Raw genomic sequence first — 20103 nt, forward strand, 5'->3', positions numbered from 1 at the left:
TTTGTTTTTATTTTGGTGTTGTTATTTCATTATTGTGTGAAAACTCCCTCTATCAATGAAGATTAGTAATTCATTTGTAATTTACAGCCTTAGAGAGCAGTCTGGGGGCACTGAGGGGCTACAAGACTTGCCCAGGGTCCCAAGGATAATAAATAGCAAAGGCAGACCTTGAGCCCAGGTCTACCCTACTCTAAGGCTAGTAAGACACTATCACTGATTATAACTATATGTAGAATAATGAGCACCACCATCAAATCAGACTAAATCACAGCTATTATTATGTAAAGGTAATAAATTTTTAAAAAACTAAATTGTGGTTTTATACTGGAACAACATAACTGCTGAAACCCAAAGTCCTTTAAATCTATTTTTATCTTGAGACATTTATCATCAATCATATATTGAGTATTTAATATTTGCAAGGCACTTGAACTAGGTTGGAGATGCCAAGGTTTTAAGATCCAATCCTTGCTTTCCAGTTTATAGTTCAGTGAGAAGATAGAACATCTATCTAAATAGTAATGGGAAGCAGCCAGTCACAAGTATCAAATGATGTCCCAGTAACCCTGTAGGTGTTTATTCCAACCTATTCACACAGGGCTAACATTTTATTTCGTGACATGGAGATTCCAACAGTTTTCATGATCTGCAAGTCAATGGATAGAGCTTTCAATTCAACAAATATCTAGTAAGCACTAGATGTGTTCATGGAACTGTGCATTGCACCAAAAACAAAGGAAGATAATACTCGTGGCTTTAAAAAAAAAAAAAAGGAAAGGAAAGGGAAAAAAAGGGCGGGGGAGGTAATCCTTATTTGCTTTTCAAAAGAGGGACACCAGTTCAGGATGACTACACTTAATTGATGATGCTGGGCATCCGTAAAGTGTGTGCTTGTGTAAAGAGCATCCTGTGTAAGCCTGAAAAATAGTACAAACTCCACATATCAAGGGAAAATCTCGAAGGACGGATATAATCATTTCCAAAAGCAAATGCTGGGAACTGTTGCTTCAGCATTTTCCATTTAGTATTATGGACCCGCACACAGCTAGTGAACAGTATTATCTGGTTACAGGCTAGAGCCCGGTGCGCTTCCCCTGGCACTTCTGTAGATCTCTAGTGGCTCTATCCTAGGTTAACAGAGTTTGGAGTTTCTCCGGCGTGGTTACGTTCTATCTCCTGAGTCTATGGGTTTGAAACCAAGGTAGAAACTAAAGGAGTGCAGAAGGTAGGATTTCCTCCCACTCTAGACCTACTGACAATCAAGGTAGGATTGTATCAACTCAAGAGAAACGGAAGCGGTTTCGAGTAGAAACTTCACCGCTGTCTCTGTCCAAATAGAGGTCGGCAAGAGGTTTCAACCCATACTTCGAAGCTAATCTGCCGGAAGTCCTACAGCTGCCCACTGGATGGGTAAGGAGGAAGTGGCAGAGGGGTACGGAATCCGGCCGTCTCACACTTCGAACAGTAGCATACAGAGGGAGGGCTTCAGCCCAGTCACCACAACAGACGAGAAACTACGAACTAATCCGTTTACCTAGCCTGCGGATTTACCGACCTTACCCGCATAATCCATTTACCCAGATAAAGCTTTGAGGCAGAGGTACAATAAGGGCTCTTCCCTCTCACTCTGGAACTAAAGGACCAGACCTCAAATCTTTATAGTTCCCAGGCTGGGAATGCGAGCCTCAAAGTTACTCCCAACCCCCTCACCCCCCAAACCCAGAAGATCTGATCTTGAGCATTCCTACTCAACAGAATCGCCGCTGCCATTGTGGCCAATTTCACCTGAACTCGAGTTCCTACAGCCCTTTTTCCAGGTCAGAAAGGCCTTTTCTCTATCCTAAGGAGAGAGTGAATATACAAGGAAGCCCCCAGGCAATTCACACACTTTCATTCAGTGGTTTAGTACTTAAAAAGCGACAGTGAAAGTCTGGGTAGAGCAAGTGAGAAACTGAAAGGATTTTGGTTATTAAATGGCCAGTCCAACCTAGCCTTCGAAGAAACAATATATCCAAAACAGATCTTAATCTGGGGTGTAAAAGCCTTTAGGGGAATGTGTCTCAAATACCACTTCTCACCGATACCTCTATTTTAAAAGGGTCCATCCCCTATTTCTTTTAACCTGCTGAGCAAAAGACTATCAGATAGATACTAAATTCTCTGGTCAAGGCTGTTCACCAAACAAATTAACCTCAGGCGCGGTTTCTTTTGTTTTCCAGGTTTAAATATAGTGCTCAACCATTTACTGTTCTTTCTGCCACTGCTTTTAAAGACTACACCACCACTAACATATCTCCCTTTCTTTAAGAACAGCCGACTAAAATGAACCCTAGAAAAGTCTCAGCGTGTCTGAACCAGAGATGGAGCACTGTGGAAAGAGCTTCATACTCTTCAAGACCTGGGTTCTAATCTCAGCTCCTAACATTTCCTACCCGTATAATCGGACTGTCACTTTACCTCAGTGAGCTTCGCTTTCTTTATCTGTAGAATGTGGATAATACTTTACCAGTGGGCTATCTGGGATTCAGGTGGAAAGTAAAAGGCGGTATGTGAAATGTGAGCTATTTTGATGGCACAGCAGGTAATACAGCCCCTTATCATCTACTCCAGAGGTATCAAACGCTCCGGAGTGCGGTCCGAACCGGACTGAAATACAAGTAGGAAATATTTAACAAAATCAATAAAAATACAATAGAACACAAAGTTAACGTACGGCTTTCTGAGTCAATGTGCGGTCTGCGGGGATCCTTATGAACGATTTAATGGCCCCCGTTTCTATCTGTGTTTGACAGTCGCTAATACACTCTACCACCGCTGGGGTAAACTAAGGCAGAGAAAAAGGGCAGGCCTTTTTCCGGGTCACACTAATTAACATGAGCACAGCGATTGAATCCAACGAAATCCCAGACTGCATCTTAAAGTTTAACGCCCTCAGGAACTTTGGTTTTAGCATAGAGTTCTTAAACTGATTTCCATTCGTCCCGAGGGCGTTTTCCCCACATGTCCGTGTTAATTCGAGGGCAGGAAAAGCAGCTGCCACACAGACGTGCCAGGCAACTTAGCCAATCCTCCCTCCCCGCCCCTCACCAAATGGTGGAGAAAAACGTCCGCCAGACCAGCTCGCGCCAAAGTTTCCAAGGGAGTCCAGTCTGGGAGGCAAGAACAATGGAAAGAAAGTCCAGAAAGGCATCGCAGCAGCAAACCATGGCTGTACCAGTAGCCCGCGTGGGTGAGGGTTGGGGCACAGGGAAAATTCCCATCATAGTCCAGTTTCCGCTACTAGCTTTACGACCCGTGGTCCAGGAACTGTGTTTCAATCAACAGAAACGCTTCTACGGATCTCGGGGGGTGGTGATTTTGCTAGGTGAGAAATATTAATATTTTGGCTCCTCTACGTCTGCCAGTTCCAGCATCTCGGAGAGGGCCGCCGCCCGCCTTGATTCTTAAAGCGTGCTTTACGCCGTAGCAGGAGTGACCTTGGAGACGCCCAGCCAATCTATACTTCTCAGCCATGGAGATACTATTAGCATAGGGCTGGAGCTTAGTAGGCTCTTAATAAAGTTTTATATGGAATGTAATAGACCTATTTGACAGACAGAGGAAACTGCTACTCAGTGAAATTAAGCGACTTGTCCAGAGTCGCTGGGCTGGGAGTGGGGAGGGATCTAGATATAAGATAGGCCTAGATCAAACCAGCAGACTCCCTATTCCAAGTCTCTCCCTCTTTAAAAAAAAAATTAATTTAAATTTTTGTATATGCCTCAGATGCGTTTTCTTAATAATCCCTCAATAATCTCTTCCCATTCATCCCCTTCCTTAAATTTAGTCATTTAGGGAAGACGAGGTGTGCTCCCTAAGATTTCAAGGAAAGGGAATGTGAAGGTGAGATATTCAAGTGTCTTTTTTCATGCATGACACTCATGGAGCCCAGACAATCATTTCTCCCCCAAAGGTAAAACTTAAACTTTCCCTTCCCGAAAAAAATCAAAACAGTTCAATTCTATCGGTTGAAGAAACCTCCCCTCATCCCATCAAAAGAGGCTTCTTTCTTCAGCTCTCCTTTATAGTTCTTAGATACCAAGTGACCCTTAGACTACCGGTCAGGGTCAGCTTTTGGGAAACCCAGGTAGTAGACATTCCCTCTCTCCCCATGTCCCCTTGTAGAATGAGGTACTGGATTCCCCGAGTCCCTTGGAATCAGATTAGAGAGGCCCTCAATTTCCTTCTCAGTGCGATGAGAAGTTGGAGACCTATTTTTACACCCATTCTAGTTCTTCCTACCAACCAGAAGAGAGATGAACCCTGGTTTCTTAAGGCCTCTAATCCATAGAATGGGTGCTGTGGAAACGTTCCGACTCGGAATGCTGGCAGCGCCAGCACTTTGCACTCACCTAGATTAGGATGTCTTGTAGCTGGGTTGGCCCGGCCGGGCAAGCTGTGCAGGACTGGCCCGTCAAATGGCCCAGCGGAAGCTGCTGCGGCTGCGGCCCAAGATGCTCCCATGTCTGCAGCTGTCATGTAGGCTGCAGCGGCTGCGGCGGCTGCAGCAGGGTAGGGACTGGAATAAGAGCCCCCGAAGCTGGGCCGCCCATACTGCTCTCGGCCTCCGAGGCCACCGGCACCTCCAGCCCCGCCGGTGCCGTAGGCGGCTGCTTCCCGGGCTGCGGCTGCTGCTGCAGCCGCTGCCAGAGAGCCCGTAGCTCCTGGGAAGGAGAAGCGTGGTGACACGGGTGGGGGCGTGTAAGCGGCGCCCTCGGGCCCAGGCTGGCTCCAAGCCGGGCTGCCCTGCTGAGCGGCCGGCCCGCTCCCCGAGGGGGCTGCCCCGGCGCTGCTACTAGAACTGCTCCCTCCCGGTCCAGACCCGGCCGCCCCGGACCCGCCGCCCTGCAGGTAAGACAGGCCCAGCATGGACGACGGCACTCGGGGAGTGGGCACGTAGACTGGGGAGGAAGTGGCCCCGGCTCCGTGCATGAAAGCTCCAGGTCCTCCGGTCTCGTAAGCCCCGGGAGGGGGGCCGTGATTAGCCATGGCAAGACTCTGGTACATTTCTGTGACGTCTATGAGCTCCCCTGTTCAAGTCCTCTTTTTCCTCTGAGATCAATCTCCCTCCAAAAAGAATCCACAAAAACGGAATAGGGAAGGGGATGATAATTTTAAAAAAAAAGAACAAAAACTAAGGTGATCAAAGTTCAAAAACCAAAAAAAAATATGATATTAAAACAAAATTTAAATCCAGTCTAGGACTAGGGTGCCTTTGTTTATTGATTTTCAAAAGCAAATTGAAGATCTGTCACCAGCGGACCAAAGAGGGCCTGAAGGTACCTATGGGTCGAAGAAGGCGCCTTAGAGACTTTCCTGTTTTGCAGCTAGTAGGTTTCTGCTCCCCAGGGGAAAACCCAAGGGAGGAGAAAGTGCAAGTAGGAGAGGAATGTAGATAGATCCTTTCAGTTGCGCTGGGTGGGGGTCTTTGGAGCCTCTGGTCCTCTGACCTCAAAGGGTTGCAGCTGTCTCGCCTTGGGCGGGGCCGGAGGCACCCCTCTGCCCAACTCGTGTCCAGCGCTGATGCCTGGGCTATCTCTTAGTGTTCTCACCGCTGCCGCCAACAGGACTCTCCTAATATCAGAGGAAGAAACAAGTAGAGGGAAAACCATCATCTTTGAGCACTAACCTTCCCCTCCTGCGCCGGCCTCCCGAAGCAATATAGAAAGATAGAAATAATAAGAAAGGAATCTTCCAATTTCTCAGTCTTAAGTCCAGCCTACCCACCCCCCACCCCCAGACCCCCTTCGGGAGCTGCGGAGGCGACTACTCTTTTCTACATAATATGCCCAGCTCCATTCCCCCGGAGTTCGCTGATCCAGAATGTGAGCATCCAAAGGGACGTCTTCGGGGTCGGCCCCGCGGGCTTGCGTGCCTTACCAGCTTACTAGGACGACAATCTGACTTAAAGATTTCATTTTTGTACTGGTTGATAGCGCTACGATTTTGCTTCACAATTTTAATTGATTGATGGCAATTGGTTTGTACTCATTTATTTGTTCTATTTAAAGGCACTTCTTTTTCTGACTTATTCCTGACCCACTCTAAAACTGCTAAGGTAAACTTCCTATGGTTTCGGCTTCTAAAACTCGGGGCGGGGGGGGGGGGCAGACTACAGTCCCTGGGCTCCCAGACTGCGGGAATGACAGTCGTCTCCCTTCCCCAGACCCCAGGCTTCACCCAGCCCTCCTCTTCACAAAGAGTTTTTTCCCTTGTACCATAAGAAAAGTCTCCACGATGGCTTTCCAACGGAGCACAGAGGGAGAAAGGCATTTGTGGAACTAACTGGATTCCTGATAGATTTGTGGTGCTAACGCTAACTAGCTTTGTGGTCCGAACTTGAACTAGAAGGGTCTGAAAGATCTGGGATTCGAATTATTAATTTCCAAAGGCACAGTTAATTCTCGTGGTTATAAAAGACCACACACAGGAGTACTTAATCTTACAACACTAATTTGTTTGTTGTATTATATCAATTTATGTAGAATTTTATAGCTGTAACAGACCTTAAAGATAATGAAACTGGGGCCCAGAGTGGTTAATTTGACTTGCCCAAGATTACACAGATACTATTTAATTCCACAAACAAATAATAGAACAATCTACATAAGGCCTCATTTATTTTCAATCAGTGAATAAGTACTGTGTTAGGCTCGGAAACAAAAAGAATTTATCGTTTTAAGCACAATAATAGATTTTCTAAAAATATGAACTAGTAGGAACATTATTACAGATATCCTGGGAAGCATGTACATTATATCGAATATAAAGTGCTATTTAAATAATCATTAGTTTACTCTAAGATATGGTAATAGAATCTGTGACATGGAAGCCCTAATGCTTTGTAAAAGCTGCTTGCAAAGATAACTCTTGCGGTTTAGGGAAAATGGAGTAGCACTAGAAACTTACCGGCACTTGGTCTGGATTGTTTATCGCTTTCCTTCAAAGCACTCTTTCAATTCATTATAGTGTTTCCCAAACTATCTGTCTCTTGGGTGTCAAAGTATAAGAAGTTTGGTTGAGAAGATAGGTACTAAGAATTTGATCTGGGGTCTTCAACCCTCCTCCCCCTTTTGAAATGAAGGAAAGAAATAAATGATCTCTGGGAATAAACTTGAGGTCAGATGGACCTTAGGGCACTTTTCGTTGGATACGTGATCCTGTCTGCTCTCTCATTCTGGGAGATTCTTGTCCACGATTATTAAATTTTAAATCAAGGACCTCAACTATTTGAACAATTCTCTTGAAACTTTCAACTTATGATAAACAATATTAAAAGAAATTATAGTTTTAAGATTTAAATTTTGTATAATTAGAAAATCAAAGACCTTTTTTCCCACTGTCTTAACACAATTTCTCTACACACAAAGATGTGGATGTCATTTATGGAAGATGCATAATTCAATAAACTGACCCAAGTCTTTGACTTTACCTTTCTAGTGTGACTATTCTTATGTGACTTCATAGAGGAAGATTATCGGAACTTTAGGAACAAGGAGGGGAATCACACCTAAGGGTTTTTCAACCACGGCCTTGGGAAAGTCAATTCAGTTAGCATTTTACTCAGGACAATCATTTAGAGAGGAGTATTTATTTTAAAGACAACAAACAAAACAAATACTTCTCTCTAAATAGAAAAGAGAAGAAAAATAAAGGCAAAGTCAGAGTAAGAGTGCCTGAAGTGTGAACCATGTCTGGTCAAGGAAGCAGGAAGACGAATCCTTAGTCCCATTTTTCTTCTCTCCTGTTTTCTGATTTTCTGAAGCAATCATTTTCCCCACATTCAGAGGTCAAAATAAACTACTTTCTTCTTCAAGGGATTGTGATTTTTTTTTCTATCCCCCCCCCCCCCACTATGGGCTACAGGATAACAAATTTAGAGTTGAAAGGGACCTTAGAGATAGTTTTGTCTAGGAGCTTTTAGTCCTTTTTCATCATGGACCCCTTTGGCAGTGTGGTGAAGCTTATAGACTTTTCTCAGAATAATGTTTCTAAATGCATAAAATGAAATACATAGGATGACAAAGGAAACCAATTACCTTGAAAAATTATAAAATATTTTTTTTAAAGTTCATGGACTTTAAACTTCAAGTTTAAAACCCCTGAATCCAATCCTCGTAGTTTTAAACTGAGGCCCGGAGAGGTTAAGTGATTTTGCCCAAGGTTACAGGAGTAGTCTTTTTATTTCACACTACCTCTAGTACGTACTCAAAAACTGCAAGCTCCCTTGGTCTTTCTCATTGTTTCTCTCCTTGTCTCCCTTTTCCTCTCCTAGAAGTGACTCTACTCTTGACATAAGAGCACACAGGTATATGCACACATACTCAGGCTTACACAAACAGCTGCTTCCATCTACACAAACACACACAAATGCAAACAGCCCTAAGATTCGAAGGTAGTGATGTCTCTGTAATCCCAGCTGTCATAAGTGCCTTCCTCCCCCCGCACCCCCCCCCCCCGCACAAATCAATCCTTTCTGTAGGAACACGTAAAATACTAAGCGTGAAGAAGTTTGTTTCTCCTCCCTTGCTCACTCCCCTAGCGCCCAGACAAAGTAACCCACACACAGCCTTTTCAGAGTCTGACTGGAGTGCTTCACCCTAGCTCCCCACCAGAGTGAATCTCCCGCCCAAAGCCAAGGGAGATAACGTCACGGATAAGAGCAGATAACCAGAGAAGCAGAGACTAGAGGTGAGTGGAGGCGAATGTGCGGTAAGATTCCTCTTATCCCCCACTTCTAGTTCTCTTTCAGTTCCGCCCAAGAGTAATTTTATGGAGATTGTCGGGGGTTCAGGAGTGCTTGTGTGTGTGTGTGTGTGTGTGTGTGTGTGTGTGATTATCTTAGCTGTCAAGTAGGGTGGTGTGGAAGTGGGGAAGATCAGGAGACTAGAAGGGGATTTGTAGATTTGCAGCTAGCGTCCACCCGCATCCTGTCAAATTTGGGGCTACCGAGATATCCCCACCACCACCAATATCAGTTAGAACTTCTGTTAGCACACTAGGGCGAAGGCACCCATTTGTGTGTGATCGCTCCTTATGGTGAGGACGTGAGAGTATTGCTCTGCATAAGCTGGAGTCGGCCGGGTGCGCTTCGGTAGGTAGGTGGCTTACATAGTCAAAGGGCGCACACGTCTGCATATGTCTACGTGTGCATTTATCAACAAAATTCATCTGTGTTTGGGCGTCGGTCGGGGGTTGTTGAGTAGGTCAAATATAGAAGTGGGATTCTGAACGTTGGGGAACGTTTTATGCATTGAAATACCTACAAAAGGCCCTTAAATATCCCTCCAAAATTGTTCCCTGCATTTCTCAAATTTCCAACTGAAAATGCAAAGGGCACTCGAAAAACTCTAACTGGCTGGTTTACAGAGCACTTTCGGAGGGAGGAATTTACGGATGAGGGAGGAGAGATTAAGTGGCGGGGAGAGTAAGTGGCTCAAGGGAAGGAAGACCTTTCGAGTCTTATTCTACCCACCTGGAAAACTCGATTGGACTAAGCTATAGCTTTTTGAAGGAAAGGGGGGAGGGGCGGGGAAAGAAGATAAGGAAAATTCTACCGACCTGTGTGAAGGGTGAGATCTTTCTCTTTGGTTGACGTACCGTGGACGCTTTGGGAGAGCTGAGAGCTTGGGTCTGCCCGCGGCCCTCGGTGAAGACAGTGGGAGGCCTGGAAGTCTGGAGGATGAAGGGTTCTAGCTGTCAGCCTGCAGGCTTCCTCAGAGTACCTATCCCAGGGCTTCCAAAGCCTTTCCTTCTCCGCCTCTCCTCACTCCCCCCTCCCTGCTTCTCAGATTGTGACTGGTTTGGTCTAGTCACGTGGCGGGTGGGGGGCGGGAGGTGCCTAGTATCGGTTGCACAGTCAGCTGGCGCCGGACTGTGATGCTGTTTAAAAAAATACACACAGCAGGCAAAGTCCAGTTGGGGGAATCTCCGAGGGAAACTCAAATATGTGCCTGGGACCAGCAGGGTTTACGCTCATCACCAAGCCGGTCTTTATTAGTGTTGATAATGCTTACTATCCTCACCTCCATTCTCATCAGACGTAGTCCCTATCTCCTGGCTTCCTCTAGTCAGCCTTTAAACTGCTGGGATGGAGGGCGAGGGGGCGGGAGATGAATCTCCAGGAGCAGCAGTATTGGGGTTGCGTGTCTGCGGATCATTACCAACTGAATAATCTCTGAGGGTAGCTATATTCCCGGGCTACCAACCGCTAGTGAATGAAGATAAGGACGGAGGGAGGAAAGAACGTGTGTAACGTCGGAGGGCCCTTGGAAGAAATTTTTTTCTTTCTTCCTAGCAAGCTGGAGAGACGCGAAGAAGGATAGACTGGGAGGAGGGGAAGGGAGGGGGAGACAATTCCAGGGTTAACAGATTCTCCGAGCACCCAAGCTCACTCTCTTCCGCAATTGATACACCTTAAAGATTATACACGCACACGCACACGCACACACACGCTTGCTCACACACACTTCCATAAAGGTGAATATATTTGTGTGCATATATACATTTATATTCATACACGTTTATTGATAGCATCTGCAAAACCTGAGCCCCTTCCATTCCTCCTCTTCCTCTCTCCACATTTTCCTCTTGGATTCCAATGTGTTCCCCACTACGACCAGTCAAGGTTCTGCTATTCATATGGAGGCAGCTTTCCTGACATGGGGTGGGGTGAGAGTGGGATTGACATGGAAGAAGACTCCCCACCTCCACCCCTTGCTTTCCACCTCCCAGAGCCCAGGTAAGTTTTGTCCAGGAGGCCGTAAGTGTCAATGATTAGGAGGCCCTCTGTGCTTAAGGGTGGAGAGCGGAATAGTCCCCTCAGACAGGTCTAAAGGTTAATAGAGCAATCACAAGGCCGGATTACCGCGTAAAAATAACCCATCGATTAGTCCGCAGCCTTCGGCCCCAGATAACAGGGCAGATCAGGCTCTCAAGCTTTTGGTTCAGCGTAGTATCCCGCCCCTCCCCCACCCCATATATTTCTTCTGCCCAGGACATCTCAAACATTTTTCCTTCTCTCCTTCCCCCTCGCCCCCCCCCCCCCCCCCCCCCCCCGGCACAGCATCCCAGATTAGAGGGAAACAGGTTCTGGGCTGGGCTGTATCTGGAGGGTGGACGTAAGGCAGGAAGTGTGGAAGCCAGACTGAGACCGGTGGCCACTGGGAAACTTTCCCACTGGAAAGGGTCCCGCCTAGGGATTTGGCGTTTTTATCTGGATTATGGATCTCAGTGTAGGCTGAGGTGAGAGACACACAACTTCCCAAACCCAAAGCAAGTTTTAAATTCTTAGATGGCTCGGGAGGAAGGAAGAGAAAGATTGAGGGGTGGGTGGAAACAGGGTAAAATTATACTATGCAGCTCAGCTCCAAAGCTACCAACACAATGGGGAAAAACCCGACAAGTTAAGGACAAGCTACTGCCCGAGCATTTCCTGTTCTCATGGTGTGTGTGTGTGTGTGTGTGTGTGTGTGTGTGCGCGCGCGCGCGCGCTTGTGCGTGCTCGTGGGTAGGGTTAGTGTGTGTTTGGGAGGGGATACTGTTCATATATTAACGCGAAACTCCCGATGTTTAAGTATTCTCCCTCGAAATCTGCTCATACTTCCCTTCACACTCCTGTAAGCCATGTCAATATGAGTACAGTGGCAAGTGTTTAAATTCTCAGATCAAGTTAAAACACTACTGGCACAGCTCCTGGCAGTTTGCAAAGCTCAGAGCTGAGAGCCTGGTCTGGGATTGGACAGGCTAAGTGGAGGTCCAGCCCTAGGAATCTGCCTTTTTACAGCGGAGGACAAGGGTCCTCCAGGTAATGAAACCGTGTGGAGTTGAGCAGAGTCGGGCTACCCAAGCCGGTGCACTACTCTGAAGGTCCCAGAGTGGCTGGGTAGCCACCTCCTTGCCAAGCTAGAGCAAGGGAGGAGAAGGAGCCTGAGACTAAGACAGGCCCAGAAACCCGAGATGGCATTGGCCACAAAGACGCTCATCTGAAGTCACTTATAGATTGAAAGGGGAAGTGGGCAGCAGCTAGCAGAGAGGGAGTTAGTGCTCAAAGAACCAAAGCTTACTTTTTAAATTGTTGAATTTTGGGGGGTTGGGCGTAATTTTCTTAGTGGTGAGAATTTCAGAATGCTGCACCATTATTTCATGACCCTCAATTTCCTTTCCCCCAAGAAATTCTGGGGACTAAAAGAGAAATATTAATGGAGAGGAGAGTGAACATTTTGTGTGTGGGAGTGGTTACTTTTTATTTTAAAAGATGCTGATTTTTGAGGCTTTGAGTACAATTTCTGACAGCTGCTGTCCTCACAATAGTGCAGTACACAGAAAACTTGGGCATAGGGCAAGTTTGACAAGATGGTTCCAACAGTCCCCTCCATCTCTAGTGTCCTATGAATTTATGGAATAAAAATGCCACGAGATCTACAGGAATCACCAAACCTTCGGTTTCGGACTGAAAGAGGATCACTCCTAAATTCATTGGTAGCAGTGGTGGTAAATCATCACTCATGCCCTCCACAATAGGGGTATGTGAGAGGGTGAAGATGAAGGCTATGTGCACAGGAACTGAGAGTTCTGTGAGCCTCTGCCCGGTTCTAGGAAGACTGTGACTTGCGGTGGGTGAGACAGGACAGAGGATCTGGGAACTGCCTTATACGGCTTTCTAGATCAAATATAGAGATAGAAATTATTTGGGTTTAATAAACGTCAGTTAACCCTCTCGACCAGGGACACCCATACCTGAATGCCGGGGGCAGCTCCATGGCCTAAAATGTCCTGAAGGGAAGGGGTAGGGGTGACTGGCTAGGCTACTGATTTCGACTCTATTTAGGTTTTGTTCTGCCTAGCCCCCATCTATCCATTCTATCCCCCCGGACTCCTAGCCCGGTCCTCTCCCTCCTTCGTAGGAAACATTTTGAGGCGGTTGCCAGGAGCGGGAAACATTTCAAGGACTTCGTGTTCACTTTATCTACTACCTGGAAGCTCGGAGTGGAGGAAGGTCTTTTCTTGGTCCCCAGAAAAAATAACTTAGGAATTTGAAAAACCTGGGAAGTGCTCTGTGCGGGTCGTGAAGTGCCTTCCTGGCTCACTAACAACCCTTCCCTAGAGTGGATGGAGCAGGCGAAATAATAGGAATTCTATCTAAAAATGGGCTTTAATTAAGTACCTAAAATAGCTCAATTATTAAATCACAGAAGCTCATAACTAACTTGCTGCTTCTGGCTTTGCTTTGGGGAAAACTCCAAGACAAGCTGAAATATCATGTCACACCTTTCATGGTCTTTGCATTTCCATTCATCAAACTTGTGAAAAGTACCTACTATGTGCTAGAGCCGGTCCGTGACCCGCAGCCGCTCAGTCAGACCTATTATCAATAACTTACAAGAAACCTGGGGGAAATTGGGGAAATGTACCGGCGGGGAGAGAATGCAGGTAACCCTGGGGACACAAAAGCTCCATTCCTGTAATGGGGGTGGGGGGGGGCATTTTCTGAGATTTGTCTGCATTTCGCCTATTTCTTGGCTATAAACCCAGGATGCCTATCCCCGTTTAGAAATTTAAAGGCAGGGAAGGACAAGGATGAGATCATAATGGGAGAGAAAGGGTCAAGTCTTAACAGACAGGTTCGAAGAATGCCGCAAAACTCAGAGGCCTGGGAACCCTTATGGTCAGAAGTACCCTGAGAACCTTTTCGCAGCTCTGAATGAAACTATGAAGAATTGTGGGGATAAAGTTACCTCCAAATAGAGAAAATTTAGGCAATACAATCCGGTAAACCCACGATTGTTCTCCACGGCTCTTGCCTGCTTGACCCTTTCTAACTTCCTAGAGGATCTGATCTGCCTTGTGTAACCTGCTCTGAAATCAGTCTCTGCCACTTGATCACATCGTCGACTCGTAGATGGCCTCTATTGAATCCTAACCCCGGCGGGCACACAAGGCTCCTAATAGATCCAAAACGAAAGAACAGAAATAAAGGACTCTTTTTTCTCCTTAGTGGATCCCGGGCTCCCTGGATACCCAGGGGTAGTATCTTGGGATCTTGTCACTGCTGAGTCAGCTCTCTCTTCTCCTCCAACACAAACCATACACCGACTCCCACTAACCCGGCTAATTTCGGGTAAAGTGAAACGAAAATGAGATAATCCCGCTTCTACTGTCACGAAGGTAGGGTGTAAAGGAGAAAGGGGCTTCGGTTCTCTCCTGAGCCTAGGGACCTGGACCCCTTCTGGGTCAACACCTGCTCCCCGCGAGTGTCACTACGTATAGTACAGGTTAAAAGGAGAAATAAAGGGGAACCTGAATGGTGGCAGACTTTAACCCTGGGCTTGGGATCATTCTTGTCCAGGAGGAAAACTGGCGAGTTGGTTTGTTTCTAAGTGGTACAGTTGCTGAGCTCACGAATTCAAACAATCCACAATAACTCCTGTGTATATAGCGATTCTCATATGAATTATCTCTTTTTTTCGCCACAGTGGCCTTTTGAAGAAGGCAGGGAGACTATAGGAAAATTCACTTAGAAAGGTTCATAATTTGCCCAAGGTCAAGTGGCAACGCTGAAGCTGGAACCCTGGATTTTCTGATTCTTTTACTTGGTGCCCCAAATCATTTTAAAAATAACAAGAACAACACCTATACAACCTTCTACACAATAATTTAAATGACTGGCCAAATGAACAGAAGAAGCCTACCTCAAAATCAGGAAGATATGGGTTTAAGTCTTGCCCCTAGAACATAATGCTGACTGATCTGGGCAAGTCATTTAAAACAGTGAAAAGTTTCCGGTCTACCTGGTAGATAGAGTTCCTTACATCAGTGAAGACAAAAGATGTACACAACACACACACACACACACACACACCCCCTTTAGGAATGAATCATTCCCCCAACCAGATTTCCAGTTGGAGCTCTAATTCCTTAAAAAAAAAACAAAACCCAACAACAATCTTTTATGCATTTGTGCTGTAAGGCATTCCTGTAATGAAGAAGTACTATACCGATTTTGTCCTTTTCACAGATGAAACGTTTAGAGCTGGAAACAACCTCAGATATCATTTAGTCCAATTCCCGTATTTTACAGAATAGAAAAACTGAGGCGAATTGCGGGGAAGTGATTTGCCCAACGTCACACAGAACTAATAAGAATAGGATCCAAATAATTTTAATTATATAGTCAGGATACTTTAAATGGTGACATTTCGCAGGGCATCTTTTTTTGAGTAATTCAAGGCACAAAAATCTTTGAAAAAGATCATCTCACTACCGCTGGGGAGAAGGAAGGAAGGAACCTCTCCCATCACCCTCCCCCAAAGAAAAATCTCTTTAGAAACCCTAGAGGCAAGGCGGGCAGAGGCAGGGCAGAAGGTTGAGATGGAGGGTTAGTGCAGGTCTGAGGAACTGAGGCTCGGATTTGTCCCCAGGACCCAGAAATACACAGACCTGGGAAGCAAGGAAACTGGGACCGTAGGTGCGAGTGGAGGTAAAATCCTGGCAACGGGATGGGAAACCGCACTTCTCTGTAATGCTTAGCAGGGGGACTGGACTGAGAAGGGGTTCTTAATACTGGGTGACCAGTTTCCACTAAAAATGGACACCCCCACCCCCACGCACCCGCACTTCTTTTCCTCCTTATCCTTGTTCCACTTGTGATACTTCAGGTGTAATGGATTTTGGCAGTCTAAATTTCTACCATAAAGGAAATCTAGGGATCGTCTGATCTCACTGATTAACGACAGAAATAATTCACCATGACAAATATATATTCTTAAAATAAAACTTTACACCAAAACTTTGTCTCCCCCTGCTCTTGGCTTCGGGGTCAAGGTATGAAGGTGCCCAGAGCGGGTGGAGCAGAATGAGAAAATAAGCACAGTCCTGTTGGGGAGAGGTGAAGGAAGTGATGGAGAAAGGTACAGCTAGCCAGGATTCAGCTAGAATTCAGAGATGGAAGACAAAATGTCAGAACAGGCTAACATGAGAAGTAATCCTATGATTCTATATGTGGTCGGCAACTATAGAACATCCCTGGGAAACGTGACTTAGAAGCAAAAGCAGGATGGGATGAACCACTATCATCGTAATAATAATATCTAGTATTTATATTTGGCATTTTAAGGTTTGCAAAGTGCTTTACAAAATGTTCTCATTCTCGCTCAACCCTGGGAGCTGGGTGCTATTATTATGCCCCTGCCTTTTTAAACAGTTGTGGAAACTAGGTAAGACAGATGTTAAGTGACTTGTCCAGGGTAACCCAGCTAGTGACCGAGATGGGATCTGAACTCAGGTGTTCCTGATTCTAGGTCCAGGACTCTAACCACTTCACCACCTAGCTGAACAATATTTTTGTGCCACATAGATGCTATCTCAATAGCAGCAGTAGCAGCAGCAGCAACACTTATACGACACTTAAAAGTTTTCAAAGCATTTTACATTTATTAACTCATTATACCCCCACTAGATGATGTAGGTTTTACTTTGAACTCCATTTTACAAATGAGGAAACTGAGAGTGATAAAGTGATTTGTCCATGATTACAAAACTAAATGTCTAAGGAGGTTTTGAAACTCTGGAAGCAAACTGAGACTGACTTGAGGCATAAGCTTTAAAGAAGGCCTGGCGGGGGGGTAGAGGAGAAAAAGAGATGGAGGCAGGGAGGGTCATGAGGAAAGTGAGTTTATTTGAATGAATTTTCTACTGAGAAATTCAATGGGAAATACCTGGGAGACATTTCGTAGACGATTTCCACAACTCAGGTTATGGCTGTGGACTCACTTAGGTTCCCTCTCCCCATCCCCTTGTTGCCCCCAAAGAGCTGAGTCTCGAGCTCTTAAGTGCTTCATTAGCTCTCTATATCTTTGTCTTGGCCACAGGGGACTGGCCTCACCCCTAACTAAAGACAGCAGCCCAGGCCAAAACTACACCTTTACCATTCTATTTGAGAACCTGGGGTCAGGACTGCAGAGGAGCAGAAGATGCAAAAAGGTGTTAAGGACATTATAGAACAATTCTTGTCTGTCAAGAAGTTGTGGGAAAGTTAGGAGGATGGAAAAAGCCTGAAAGGATTCAGATTTTTTTTCTTCTTCATCCTCCCCCTTCAAACATGCTGGATTTGTTGGAGTCAGAAAGATCTGGGTTCAAATCATTTCTGAGACACTAGCTATGTGACCCTAGGCAAATGACTTAACCTCTGTCAGCCTCAGTTTCCTTATCTGTAAAATGAGGATCCTAATAGCACATACTTTACATGGTTGTGGTGAAGATTAAATGAGATAATAAATATCTTTGCAAAATTGCTAAATAAAATTTTGCTATTATTATTTTTCTCTTTTCTTCTTCTTCTTCTTCTTCTTCTTCTTCTTCTTCTTCTTCTTCTTCTTCTTCTTCTTCTTCTTCTTCTTCTTCTTCTTCTTCTTCTTCTTCTCTCTCTCTCTCTCTCTCTCTCTCTCTCTCTCTCTTTGTCTCTCCTCACCCCCAACCCTAATTTCTAAAAGCAACCAACCTCTCCATGAAAGGGATTATAAATTTTAGGTTGTGACAGCATTCCTTGATATTAGTTATTAGCATTTATTTTGAAAGAAATATTCACTCCAAAGGAAAAACTAAACCAAAACAAACACACACCCAGGACACAAAGAGGTTATATTCCACTCTCTCTAAAATCCCACTCAGGAGACAAGTACTTGATGTTTGTAAATAATGACAAATGAAATCACCAGAAAACTTATTAAACTTCATTTTTTTCAACTTTCTCTCTAACTTGACCTAATCTTTATTTTTTAACTGGGGCTTCTAAAAGCTGGAAAGTGGTCTAGCCCAAACCTTATCTCTTTTATTTCCCCCTGAGCCCTCTCTGGCAGAGGTGTAAATGAGCTGTGAACTAGCCAAAAGGCAGGGTAAAATAGGAGCAACAAAGGGCCTGGAAAATCCTCAAACTGAATAATTGGTATTTGGAGTACAGAGAGTTGATGTTTCACATACAGTGGCCTAGCTAATCACACACCAGAACACTCCATAGGAACCCCATGGGTCTCCTCCAGAAGGTAAAACTGTAATTCTGAAGAGAGATCCTTTAAAATGGCCAATAGCTTGGAATTTGTAGATTGTGATCATGTCTAAGGTAGGTATGGGATCAGTTAAGACATTAAACCACACCCACGGGGGGGGGGTCACCTATTTATATTAAAATAGTGTTTTAAGGTTTACAAACCTTTTGTCTCACAGCAGCCCCTGTGAAGGACACAGTAAGGTAATATTGATTTCAACTTTCAGAGAAGGAAATTGAGGACACAAGAAATTTAATGTTCACAGGGCTACTAAGTTGAGGAATTGAGATAGGAAATCCACTTCTCACTCTAGTCTAGAGCTTAAGCATTCTTTCCACAATAGCTTGTTGCCCTACATTACTAGTCATTAAAGTTCTTCAAAGACTGAGCTAGTATATTGTTTCAGCCAGTCAGTCAACAAGCGTTTATTAAGCACCCACTGTGTGCCAGGCACTGTGCTAAGCACTGAGGATACCAAGAAAGGCAAAGACAGTCCCTGATCTCAAGGAGTTCACAGGTTCTCAAGCTTCAGATGCATTTCCTCCTCTTCCTTCTTTGTCTCCAGTTTTTATCAGTGGTTATGAAACTGCTCACCTGTCTCTTCCAGCTGAGCCTCCTCCCCATCACCACCCCCAACAACAAATAAATCTAAAAATGGAAAGTCAGGTCACAAAAGAACAAGGTTGGGAAGCCTTGCTCCAACATACAAAAGAGACACATCAGAGATTGTGGCAGGACTGTATTCATTTCCCACCCTCCCAAACTGTCATTTCTAGTGCTTATAATATTTGACTCCCATCTCAGGAAATTTTAAAATGCCTTCAGCTGTGCAATTTATATTTGAATTCAATGTACTGAACACAAAATCTGTCAAATACTTCCTGTGTACAAGGTCCTATTTTAGGAGATATAAAGACAACAAAGCAAAGCAGTCCCTATCCTAAAGCTGCTTACATTCTAGTTCTTATGACCTTTATAGATTTTAATTGATGCCTCTCATTTTTATATCACAGTGTAATAATATTTACACAATCTGTCTCAAATGCGTTGTTGCAAAGATGGCACATCGTAAATTATAAAGCTGATTTCATTATTTATATTATTCATAATATGTAGCTAAGCCTTACAATAAAGGGCGAAATCTTGCTGATAACATCTTTAGGCCCATTGTTCATTTGTAAAAATCTTTCCTTGGATACTAACGGTTCCTATAACATTGTTTCATCTAAAGACTATGAGTTTCCTCAGAACCAATGGTTTTAGACAAGGTATGAACGCAAATAACAAAACCTATATAAATACTTGATGCCTGCATGGAAGCAGGACAAAGGTCATCTGACAGGGTATTGTCTTGCCCTCTCTCTGTGGCTTCATTTAGGGACTAGGAGAATCATGAGCTAGAATCAGGAGCTAGAATCTAAGAACTGCTTTCAAATATTCATTTGCAGGCTTGTAGGTAATTTACAGTCCTTGATATATACATATGTGTGTGTGTGTTTATATGTGTTTATGTATGTGTTAGTGTATCTGTGTATGTATGTTAACATTTAAAAGTGAATGCAGGGGCAGCTAGGTAGTGCCATGGAGAGCACAGCCTTGGAATCAGGAGGACCTAAATTCAAATCCAGCCTCAAATACTTAGATAGATAGCTGTGTGACCCTGGGCAAGTCATTTAGCCCCATTACCTAAAAAAAGAAAAGAAAAGTGAATCCTTTAAGCCCTCATCTACCTGAGAAATACTTAAGAAAATGAACAATGACCTTGATATGCAACCATGGGAAGGCTCTCTAATATAAACAAAATTTGTTTGCCAGGCTGGTTGAATTAGGGGAAAAGATGGGAAGCATGGCTTATAGAAGGCCAATTTAATTGGGACCAATTTAACTCTAGCTCCTGGTCCTCAGTTGGCATGGACTATGGCCTCCTTGGCCTATTTCTAAGAGGGAGTGGTTCTGTTCCTAATAGCTGGGTTGTCTCTTCTGAGGGACAAAGGGAATGAGATTAGATGAGATAGTGTATATG

General features: G+C 44.7%; 1 protein-coding gene across 2 annotated transcripts in view; it reads right to left on the minus strand.

The window, feature by feature from the left end:
- Window positions 1–9778, minus strand: part of GATA4 (GATA binding protein 4) — a 65461-nt gene extending 55683 nt beyond the window's left edge. The window contains exons 1-2 of one of the 2 annotated variants that reach the window (XM_036751607.1): window positions 9640–9778; window positions 4392–5613 (exon numbers count right to left, since the gene is read on the minus strand). In XM_036751607.1, coding sequence (XP_036607502.1) covers window positions 4392–5046 — 655 coding nt within the window. In that variant the 5' untranslated portion in view covers window positions 5047–5613; window positions 9640–9778. Of the gene's footprint in view, window positions 1–4391; window positions 5614–9600 lie in introns of both variants that reach the window. The other variant, XM_036751606.1, reaches the window with a different exon arrangement.
- Between the last annotated feature and the right edge of the window lie 10325 nt (window positions 9779–20103).

The sequence above is a fragment of the Trichosurus vulpecula genome, chromosome 3, assembly GCF_011100635.1.
Source record: "Trichosurus vulpecula isolate mTriVul1 chromosome 3, mTriVul1.pri, whole genome shotgun sequence".
Lineage (NCBI taxonomy): Eukaryota > Metazoa > Chordata > Mammalia > Diprotodontia > Phalangeridae > Trichosurus > Trichosurus vulpecula.